Source organism: Colossoma macropomum, unplaced genomic scaffold (assembly GCF_904425465.1).
Source record: "Colossoma macropomum unplaced genomic scaffold, Colossoma_macropomum, whole genome shotgun sequence".
NCBI classification, from domain to species: domain Eukaryota; kingdom Metazoa; phylum Chordata; class Actinopteri; order Characiformes; family Serrasalmidae; genus Colossoma; species Colossoma macropomum.
In genome coordinates, this window is record NW_023494793.1 from 39,322,883 (window position 1) to 39,335,324 (window position 12,442).

At 38.9% G+C, this 12,442-nt stretch overlaps 1 protein-coding gene across 5 annotated transcripts in view; it reads right to left on the reverse strand.

Annotated features, from left to right (window-relative positions):
• The window catches only part of nfic (nuclear factor I/C), a 228,030-nt gene that overhangs the window by 155,075 nt on the left and 60,513 nt on the right, over positions 1-12,442 (reverse strand). For 4 of the 5 annotated variants that reach the window (XM_036579516.1, XM_036579515.1, XM_036579514.1 and 1 more), the window contains exon 2: positions 4,558-5,089. In XM_036579516.1, coding sequence (XP_036435409.1) covers positions 4,558-5,089 — 532 coding nt within the window. Of the gene's footprint in view, positions 1-1,412; positions 2,769-4,557; positions 5,090-12,442 lie in introns of those variants that run through there. The other variant, XM_036579517.1, reaches the window with a different exon arrangement.

Genomic DNA, 12,442 nt, shown 5'->3' on the forward strand with positions numbered 1-12,442 from the left:
AAATTGAGCAATCTCACCACACACTGAGTCACTCCTGCCACCGCCACACACACACACACACACACTCACACACACATGCACAATCCATCATTCTGAAAGAACGACCACTCGACTAAAACCATCAACTTTTTGTGACCTGAGCACTCAAACCCACAAAGACCAGCTCAGCTTCTCTCGCTCATTGTGAGAGAGCCGGTGGACGAAATGCTTTCCTTCCCCAAAGGACGATATTAGAGCTGACCGGCTGCGCCTGCTCAGTGAGTGAAAGCAAAAAAACCTCAAACAGACAGAAAAACACAGGAAGACACAACGGAAATGAAACAAAACTGTGAGTAACTCTCTGGAAATCAAACCACTAATTAGAATGCATTTATTTATTTATTCATTTATTTGACTACAAACAAATATAAACATACATCATTACTACTACTACTAATAATAATAATAATAAAAATAAATCATCTTGATTTCCAGCATATTTTATATATATTTGTTGTATTTATCTCTGAGTTGTTTGGAAGCCATAAAGACAGCTCAGGTGACGCTCACGCCTCTCTGACCCGGACAAGACTGGTTGATGCAATATTTATTCATTTAACAAAATACTGCATTTATTAAAAAAATAAAGAAATTATGTTTTATTTCATCAGAGTTGTTGTCTTCCTTTGATTTGCCACTTTCTTACATTCTGTTTCTCAGACTGTGTCTCAGGCTATCTCAGACAGTCTCAGGCTATCTCAAAATGTGTCTCACACTGCGTCTCTATCTCAGGTCAGAGAGTATAGCAAACTGTGTCCCAGGCTATCTCAAAATGTGTCTCACACTTTATTTTAAACTCTATCTCAGACTTTGTCTCAGACTGCCTCAGACTTTGTCTCAGACTCTATCACAGGTCAGAGAGTATAGCAAACTGTGTCTCAGGCTCTCAGACTGTGTCTCAGACTATCTCACACTGTGTCTCACACTTTATTTTAGACTCTATCTCAGACTGTATACAATCTATCTCAAACTGCGTCTCAGACTTGGTCTCAGACTTGCAGCCTGTCTGAGACTGTATGTCAGACTTTGCCTCATACTCTATCTCAGGCTATGCGTGACTGTCCAAGACTGTGTCTCTGGCTCTATCTTAGACTCTGTCTCAGGCTGTCTCAGACTTGGTTTCAGACTTTGTCTCAGACTTAATCTCAAACGGCGTCTCAGACTCTTTCTCAAACATTGTCTCAGACTATGTCTCAGACTTGATCTCAGACCAAGCCTCAGTCAGTATCGCAGACTGTGTCTCAGAATCTATCACAGACTCTATCTCAGGCTGTCTCAGACTTTGTCTTAAACTCTGTATCATGTTTTCTTGGACTCATATTTGTCATATTTGATTTCAGCCCGTCCCTGACTGTCCAAGACTGTGTCTCTGGCTCTATCTTAGACTCTGTCTCAGGCTGTCTCAGACTTGGTTTCAGACTTTGTCTCAGACTTAATCTCAAACGGCGTCTCAGACTCTATCTCAAACATTGTCTCAGACTGTGTCTCAGACTTGATCTCAGACCAAGCCTCAGTCAGTATCGCAGACTGTGTCTCAGAATCTATCACAGACTCTATCTCAGGCTGTCTCAGACTTTGTCTTAAACTCTGTATCATGTTTTCTTGGACTCATATTTGTCATATTTGATTTCAGCCCGTCCCTGACTGTCCAAGACTGTCTCTCAGGCTCTATCTCAGAGCGTGTCTTAGACTATACATCAAGCCATGCCTCAGACTCTGTCTCAGACTCCATCTCAAGCTTTGTCTAATTCTCTGTCTCAGGCTCAAATGTCAGACGCTATCTCAGCCTCTCCGTCAGGCTCTTTCCCAGGCTGCACTGGGACGTCTGTTCATCAGCTCCTTCCCAGCATGGCTGCTAACTGCCAGCCTACACCCTTTTATACAGCACTGTAAATTTTAACACATCTCCCCGGCTGCCAGAGCAACCCGCGCTCATTTAAAATGATTTACAGCGTTAGGACTTGGCTCTGCTTAATTCCCTCCACCTTTCTCTCTCCTCTGTCTCTCTCCCTCTTTCTCTCTCCTCTGTCTCTCTCCCTCTTTCTCTCTTTCTCTTTCTGCTGTTAAAGCCAGCTCTATCCTGCTCTGCTGTCTGTGGTTCTACCAGTTGAGCTCCTCTTAAAAAGGTCATGCAGGCCTGGGCTAAGAGTGCCGCTAAACACCCGGAGCGTGTAAGGAAGGAGATGACTCAGCGGGTTTTATTTCTCAGAAGGGCGAACCAGAGCATCCTCTGTGATTTGCACAGAAGCGTTAAACACATGTCCGTCTACCAACTGCTATTCAGCGTATCTGGGATTCTCCGCACCCTCAGAGTGGCGGTTCCAAGTACTGTATTTACACACCAGCAGTGAGACGCTTCTCAGAATGCCTTTTCCTTATTTTGCATCTTGCAAAAAAAGCCGTCACTCATAGACAAAGGCTACGTTCATACGTCAAAGTTGAAGCGGAACAAATTAGATTTTTTGCCTAAATCAGAGGCATATCGTCACAATTCAGTATTACAACCAAGGGGGTGGAAGATTAGGACCATTCCAAAGGCCTGAAGAGACAGGGGTCCACAAAGATTGCACCTTTTCATGTGATTCTTGAGCTTACTGACAGATTCTTCAATGCTTTGTTCATTAGATAACAACTACAGACTGGTTTTGTATACAATGCCAACAGCAAACCACGATGCGTTCTTGCTTTCCAGCAATTCCCCTCTCTAAATGTTCAGTGGTTTAGCCCGTCTGTAAGAAGAACAAGAGTTTCATTTTTAATTCAAAAGATGATGCCATCAAAAAATGCAAATCAGGCTTTCAAAAACAGCAGGAAAAACAAACCGGTCTAACTTAAAGAGGTCCAGTGTCCACTATGTTTACTAAGGACACTCTATATCCTGCAGATCTTTTGGTCTGGGTAACGTACAAATTAAAACCAGAATACATCCTTTATTCCACCACTGAATCTCATGAACCGTAGCTGGATAAATGAGCATGTTTGTGGGCTTTGAATGATGTATCTGTCCTACACTAGTTATAGATCGGGAGCAAATAAATTTGCTTTGACAGCCAAGATGCTAAGCTTTTGAGACACATTTTAATGAATGGTGTCATGATGATTTTGCCATGTTTTAATGTTGCGACATGTTCTGCTAAGTCAAGTGAGGTGAGGCAAGACGCTCATGGAGGAAATTTCAGGGGGCCCAGAATACTGCCAGCTCCCCTGGCTGGGTACCATAAATCAATACTTTAAAGGCACTAACCAAATGACTTCAGTACTACCAAGCATTGAAACAATCCATGTCATTCAAAACCAAATTTCAATGTCTACAGTCAGTCTTAGGATCCGCAAGCCAATAAGCACGCTCGTTTCAAAATCTAGACTGTCTAAATTGCATTCTGTATGCATGTTTTTAACATCAGCTTTTCTTTAGGAGGCCCAATCCCAGTTCACCTCTCGCCCCTACCACTTAGCCCTTATCCCGTTTGGGGCGTTCACGTCTAGAGGTAAGGTGTACCAATTTTTGTTGAGATAGAGGGGTAGGGCGAAGTGTTAGGTCTACATGGCCCTCCAAACTGAGGTTTTTCAGACTCCAAACTGAGTGTTATGAGAAAAAAAAGAAAAACTAGCAAGATGGCTGCGTTAGCAACCAAAGAAACCCACAAATGTGAGAATTTTCATTGTTTTATCTTAGTTTAATGTTGTTTCAATGTATTACAGTATTTGTCTTTATAACAAGCGTAAATAATCGCTAGTACTAAGCTAATGTCTCAGTAGCTGGCTAGCTAAATTTCCTGTTCTTCCTGAAATGGTGTAGCAGTTACATTCTGGCACCTCAAGCATCAGAACTGCTGCCATTTAAGGTGGAACAGGACAATTCCAACAAGAAGCTGGTAAATAGCTGACTTCAGTTTCATATCACCGTAGAATTAGGGGTGGGTGATATTAAATAATTGTTCCCCCCTCTTCGAAGGCATATGATGCCCTAAATGTAACTAAAGGCCAGCAGTGAGGAGCTGAACTTTACCCTCCTCTGCTGTCACTGCAGACTGGCAGGGTCGCCTACAGAGCAGCGCTGGTAGCTGTTAATGAAGTAATGCTGTTTTTATTTGAGGGTCCCATTTCTAGAGGAAAATTTCAACCACTAAACCATATAACTGAGTTCCAAGGGGCAAGACGACACAAGGGGTAGGGGTAAACATTAGGAAAATTGGAATTGGGCATTAATCTCAGGTCCGTTGTGGTCAGTAAATATACCCACTTCCATCAACACTCATTTCTGGTTTAAGTCATTCTCTTTGTCATTTAAAAAGAAGGTATCGCTCGGGAATCGGTATTTAAGTAAAGGGTGTTGGCCCTGAAAGGTAACAATATTGAAAATTGCTCTAATAATAACATTAATGAGTCACTTACAAAGCAAAACCTAAACCACCAAAGTAAAAAGATTGGATCTGATCAGATAATCGAAACCGAGCGACAACGAAGCCGAAGACTCGTACAGTGTCCAGCTGGGCCGAGGCTGGCATGCTAACTCACCTCTCTCCTGCACGAAGTAGGCCAGGTAGAGGTCCAGCTCTTTGACGGAAACGCTGATGTGGTGCGGCTGCACGCACAGGATGTGGTTGGAGCACTGGCCTCCTTTCACCAGCCGCTCGCCGTCCGTGCTCTCCAGGGGTATGCCCTTGAAGAGGATGACCATCACCAGGTCCAGCCTCCACACTTTGTCCGCCTGCCTGAGGCAGTCGATCCGCCTCATCTTGCCCTTCTGGTCCGGATTGGACAGTACGCAGCACGGGGGCTTCTTGCCCGTAATGGACAGCACAAAGTCCTCGCGGCACTCGGGCCGGATGTCCTTGCGAAGTTTGGCCAGGAGGCGCGAGGCCCATTTCTGTTTGACCTCGGGCTTCTCACCCAGCAGTTCGTCCTTGACGGCGCGCTCCTCATCCTTGGTCATGCGCTTCTCGTGCTTCTTGAAGTATTTGCGCTTGCGCGCCTGCAGGTTGAACCAGGTGTAGGCGAAGGCGCGGACGTGCGGGAGCAGCGCCTCGATGAACGGATGGAACTCGTCCTGAGGGAAGGGAAGGAAGAGAGAGATGAATGTTGGAGAGGAACATAATCACACACCCATCAGGCGCTGACAAACACTAACTCGGCAAGCCTGACCGAAACACAGGACATTCTTTCATAACAAAAATGAGCCAGCGATCCTGAACGGTCCTCATCAGACATGAAAGGTGAGTAACACTTCAGTTGAAGGGTGTCTACATAACACATTCATAACATCTTACATAAACACTTCATAACATGTTAATGAATGTTTACATCAACATTTATAAAGTATATGTGTTTTACATGATATTAATATGGATTACTATGTCATTTTTCTGGGATACATTTTTTTCAAAATAAAAGTCCTAAATTTGAAAAAAAGTATATTATTTTCAATAAACCGCCTCATTTCTGGACAGCCGAAATAAAAATGACCTCGATTAATAACTTTGGTCGTTAAATGCTTTGACACTCAGGCATGTTTCACCTTTTCACTTTTAATTTCTTATTAGTCATCTGTCTTTTCTTAAGTATTTGTTGCTTTGCATGTCACTTCACTATATGGACAGTAAATTACTCATAAATATGCATAGGAACAATCATTCAACTGAATCTTAGTATGATTGTGTCAAAGCACTTAATGATCAAAGGGACAAATTAAGGTCATTTTTATGTTGGCTGTCCAGAAATGAGGCGTTCTATTGAAATAATCTTTTCATTTTGAAAGATGTATCTCAGTAAAATGACATAGTAGTCCATATTAATATCATGTAAAACATGTATCCTTCATGAACGTTGATTTAAACATTCATTGAGGTGTTATTAAAGTGTTTATGTAAGATGTTATGAATGTTTTATGTAGACACCCTTCAAGTAAAGTGTTACCGAAAGATGATTAAGCCTTCAGAAGTCACAGCTATCACCAGAGATTGAAATATATAGTGTAAATTCATGCTTATTTCTCCTCACAAGAAGCAGAGACACACTGCTAGCGGAGCAGATTCTAAACTTCCAATCTGTACCACATTTCTGTACACAAGTAGTAGACATATGGCGGAATACTTTTTCTTTAAAAACTTTTAAAATGGGCTGTTTTTAACTGAAGCACTTCACTTAAGATGACCATCTGTAATTACCATCTTCCACCACACATTCAAAAACAAGAACTGACCAAAACAAGTACTAATGGTTCTAGTTCGTTTTGCACCTACTTAAGAAACAGCGAGAACCAACATAATAACCACGATTAATAATTTTAGTGCTATTTTGGTCGCTGTGTGCCACTCTAAAGCATCTAATTTGGCTAATGTTGTTCGCTAGGTGCAGTTAGCATAACTTAACGGCTAATATGAAAGAATTTCTTGCACTGCTCACTCACACAATCACAACAATATCTACAATTACACAAAATGATGTGCCGAATCAAGAATAGCTTATACTTCTCTCTGTTCAGTGTCAAAATATGAAAAAAAACCCACTCAAGTCAAGATTTATTTATGTAGTGCTTGTTCTGTGGAGGCTAGCATAAATGCTAATAGCACTACCACTACTACCTTAGCAAACCGGTTACAAAGCAATGATTCCAAAGAAAGCAATCCACACAACAACAGACCGACCCTAGTTTGCATTCTGGCGCACTTACTCGTGAAGTAGTAGTGCTTAGTGATTTTATCTTCACCTGGAAGAGTAAAGAATAAAGGACAACACCTTCATGTACAGTTAGGTTCCATTGGTACCAACTTTGGGCAAAAACCATAAAGCTGGACCAGTGCGCTATGGAAAAAGGTACTATTCCAGTTTTCTGGTGCTAAAGCATGTTTGTGCAGCGGGAAAAAATTAGTCCATCATTCTGAAACTAGTCACACGTCTCTAATGACGATAAACCCTTCAGAAGTTACAGTCGTGCCCACACTTAACAATAGTATGTAATTTGATGATAATTACTTCTCACTTGTTCAAACAAGCAAAGAAACAGATTCTAAACTTTCAATCCACACCTTTTCTCATTTCCGCTCTCAGTCAAATCTAAGATGGCATATAGAGCTAAAGCTAAAGCTCAGGCTCATCTTGTCTTTGTGCGTACAGTCTTGCTTTGCCGAATGTTTCGCGTTTTATTTTTCAGCATTTTGATATTAAAACAACGGTAGGAAAGTCATACGGTCGGACTTGAACCTGTCAGTAGAGAAAAGTATGTAAATGTACTTAATGATATATAATTACATTTGAAATATTATAAACGTTAATTAAATGTATAGTAAAATAACAAACCTCTGGTCTTGGGGTTAAACAGATTGGATTCACAAGAAATGGAATAAAAAAAATTATATTACAAAAATAATTAACACTCGTCAAAACCTTCTTTTCTTTCTTTGGCTTAGACCTTGCTGTTCCATCTGTCTTCTTTGGTTTTGATACATGGGTGCACTGTTTAAGATTTTACAGTAAAATTACAGTAAATTACTGATTAATAGTTGCAACAGTAAAATAACACATAATAACTGCATACCGTGACCCCAGTCACCTGGAACACACCATTACTGTAATGTAGATGTATTCTGCTGTACATTTACAATAATAAGCTGCAATTAAATACTGTAATCTCATTATTTTTACACAACTGAAAAAGTACTGCAATTTATTAGACTAGAATTTACTGTAAATTTACATATGTAAACTTAATTTGACCAGATCTTTAAAAATACAGACTTTATATTTAGAGGAAAAGATGAAAGATAAATATCAAAAATAGTATCAAAAATACTATCAACTAATATATTTATACACCATGTTTGTCACTGATATATGCACAGAAAAGCTAATTTTTTAATGCGAATATGAAAAAGTATAGACAGTTTAACGCTGCTTATAATTTGTTCAACCATGACCAAAAACTCTCATCTGTCAACACCAATAAGTAACAGAATATTTTGTAAAAACCATCAAAACTCTCTGTCGCTGTCATATCCCATAATGCTGTGTGGTACAGCTCAACATTATCATTACAGTAATTTGCCATTAGTTGATTTCACAATAAACTGATGAGAACAGTATTTTACTGCAAACAACCGTCACTGATAACTAACGGTGGGCGATATGGCAAAAACATCATGATATTTAAAGAGGACACACAATATTTACAACACAACAATATTTAGCTTTTCTGTGATTTGCGAACAAGAGATATAGACAATATATATTTTAAATTATTTAAAATAACAGAAGGAAACAGAAGGAAAAATCAAAGAACTGCTAAAAAATAATCTAATAAATTAAGATGATGTCATAATGCGGAGACACCTAATCATCTACTAGGCAGTTTATTACATATATATATATATATATATATATATATATATATATATAGATATAGATACATAGATATATAGATAAATATGCTTAATGCACATCCTCAAAAGGTCCACTTAGAAAATCGACAAAATGTAATGACAGTGCTCAAACTTTTGCATGTGACTGTACTCGACTGTACTGTAAAAGAGCATCATCACTCACACATTGTCATACTGCCCACTCTTACCGAGAACACTACCGATCTCAACAAGGACAGCGTTGGTCGTAACTAATGAAATCTACCACTCGCCGTTCAGCCCCTCAGTGGCACTAAGACTCTACAGAGAGCGTAAAGCTCACACAGCACACAGTAACACCGCATCCTCACTGAGCGACACACGGAGCCACAGTGACAGATTAACGGCTGGCAGGTGTCCAGAGGCCTACAGCTCCAACAGTCAAAATACAGACTGAAGAATTACCCTCAGACCACAGTGGACATTCCACACTTTACACACTTCAGCCATAATTCACCAGGAAACAATGACATACGCAGTCATTATGGTTTAAATTGCACATAATCATATAGTCATAATAATTGCACATAATCATCCAGGCATTATAAGCTCATCTGTGCTCTTATATTTTGTATTAGGGATGTGCATGTGTACTCGATTACTCGGTTAACCGTTCCAAGTGAAGCATAAATATATTACTCTTATTTTCCCACGACTAAATGTGAGAGCCTTCATGTGAGCATGTTGTATGAATGTGTTGTTAAAGATGTGACTGAGAAGGCAGAGACACTGTAGATTTAGCTAGGCTAACTGCTCCAGGTGCTGTTAGCTAGAACCAAAAACAATGGAAAGGCACTTCTATGTTCTAAAGTTATCTTGGCAAACTAACATGCTGGCACGTCATCCACTGAGGACGGAAAATATCATGTAGAAGCCCAGGAGTCACCATCTACCTCTGTACCAGTCAGCTCTACAGTTAGCATCAGCTCATCTGAAGGAGCAGCCTCCATTAATGTTTTAGAAATAGGGGCCTGGGTTCGATTCCCCAGAGCGCCTGAGTGTGTGAATGTGTACATCTGTGTTTTGAACTTTTTGTTCATGTTTCTAAATACTTTTTAACTACAAAGAACTATTCAATAACTACTATGAATTATTCAATAACCACTATGAATTATTCAGTATTTACTATGAATTATTCAGTAACTATTATGAATTATTCAGCATCTACTATAAATGTTTTAGTAACTAGTACAAATTAATTAGTATCTACTATGAATTGTTTAGTAACTACTATGAATTATTCAGTATCTACTATAAATTATTCAGTATCTACTATGAATTGTTTAGTAACTACTATGAATTATTCAGTATCTACTATAAATTATTCAGTATCTACTATGAATTGTTTAGTAACTACTATGAATTATTCAGTATCTACTACAAATTATTCAGTATCTACTATGAATTGTTTAGTTACTACTATGAATTATTCAGTAACTACTACGAATTATTCAGTAACTACTATGAATTATTCAGTAACTACTACGAATTATTCAGTATCTACTATGAATTATTCAGTATCTACTACAAATTATTCAGTATCTACTATGAATTATTCAGTATCTACTATGAATTATTCAGTATCTACTACAAATTATTTAGTATCTACTATGAATTGTTCAGTATCTACTACAAATTATTCAGTATCTACTATGAATTGTTTAGTTACTACTATGAATTATTCAGTATCTACTATGAATTATTCAGTAACTACTACGAATTTTTCAGTATCTACTATGAATTATTCAGTATCTACTACAAATTATTCAGTATCTACTATGAATTGTTTAGTTACTACTATGAATTATTCAGTATCTACTACAAATTATCTTGTAACTACAACAAATTATTCACTATCTACTACAAATTGTTTAGTAACTACTACGAATTATTTAGTATCTACTACAAATTTTGAAGTATCTACTATGAATTATTCAGTATCTACTCTGAATTATTTAGTATCTACTATGAATTATTCAGTATCTACTCTGAATTATTTAGTAACTACTATGAATTATTTAGTAACTACTATGAATTATTCAGTATCTACTAATAATTATTTAATAACCACTATGAATTAATCAGTATCTGCTATGAAATGTTCAGCATCTACCATGAAATGTAGGTGTAAGTTCTGTAGTTATGAGAGTGAGGAACTGAAATGTGGACCCACATACAGACCCTCAGAGTGTACTGAGTCGATTACTGACAGCATTTCTTAATTGTTAAAAAGATGAAATCATAATTGTTGCTGTTCCTCCACCGAGTTTTCGAAGCAGCAGATTTATGGGTGGAACGCTGCACAGCTCTTCTGCGGATGTTGACGAACGGGCGTGTGCTTCTCTGCGCACAGGAGGCTTTTCAGTAAAACATCACAAAGCCGCAGAACTTCATTGGGCCAGCGCAAGCTCGGCCAGTCATCATTTATCCAATTACGTTTTGTTGACTATTTTCCCTCTTAGTGGTAACTTTCAACAACAATACACATCTGTGTGCCTCCCAGGCTGCTGGCGACCACAGTGCCCTAACTGTTTAGAGCGTGATCACTCTGCAGCCTTTCGTTTGGTCTTGCTAATCACTTCCATGCTTTTGCATTGCTACAAACCGTATGCCAGCGCTGGGCTTGCAGCGCAAAGCGGCGCCAAAAGCTGACTGAACATGCACAAGTACTACCTACCCAAAACAGTTGTGCACGGTGCAAAGATGCAAATGTAGCCTACATGTGTTTGTATTTGTGCATGCATGTGTGGCAAATGCAGCCTGTGTGTACATAACAGTCATAACAAGAGCCGAGCTACGAGTAGAGCAGAACCTCTAAAAAAAGCGCACCTATTGTTATGGTTTTTATTGAATGGTGGGTGATTTGCAACTGATATGAAAATTCTGCAGCCAACACAGATTTTAAGGTGGCTAAAAAAGCTGATCGTGTTGGCTGATATCATTTCATTTTTATGTCGCTGTTGTCGGAACAAAACCTTGTATCTCTGAAATGGTAACTTTACAGGAGAAGGTAAAACCAAATACCTTACTTTTAATGTAAGTCTATGGAACCAGAATTTTTTACAGGTCATTCTGGGTCATTTATTCTGGTCCACTTATCATGAAATTTATTGTAAAGAGCAACAGGCATTTTCAAATTATGCCAAAAACTCAAAAACGACATAAATGGAGACACGAGGTTTTGTTCTGACAGCAGCGATATATTATGTTTAAATTTTATACATGCAGTTGTAATAAAACAGTGGTTTATTGACTGATATGCTTGTCAGTTCTCAACTATCAGACTTCTCAAATACAAATGATAATACAATCAATAATCAATAAACGAGGTCACGCTCAGCTGCCATAATTCCAAACCTGGCCTGTTTTTGCTAACAGCACTGCAAGAGTAGCAGTACCAACACAGTGTAACCCAGTTTACATACAATGCAGAGAGAGAGAGAGAGAGAGAGAGAGGGGGGAGAGAAGAATGAATGAACAAGTTATTCTACTATAATATTCTACTAATCGCTTTGGCAACAAATGTTCATTACAATTCATGCCAATAAAGTTATCTGAATATAATTGAATGGAAAGAGACAGAGTAAGAGAGAGAGTAAGAGAGAGAGAGAGAATGAAAAAGAGAGAGAGGAGAAAGAAAGTGAGTGAATGAATAAGAGAGAGACAGAGAAAAAGAGTAAGCTAGAATATGTGTAAGAGAAAGAGAATAAGGGAAGAGAGACAGAGAGTGACAAATAGAGATCGATAGATAGATAGATAGATAGATAGATAGATAGATAGATAGAAGAGCAAGAGAGACCGAGAGACAGAAGAGACAGAAGAGAGACAGATAGAGAGAGAGAGAGAGAGAGAGAGACAGACAGAGAGAGAGACAGAAGAGAGACAGAGAGAGAGAGAGACAGAGAGAGAGAGACAGAGAGAGAGAGAGAGAAAGAGAGAGAGAGATGTGTGTTGTTAGCAGTGTTAGTGGAGTGTAATTGAACATGACTGCGACACGCTGCACATCT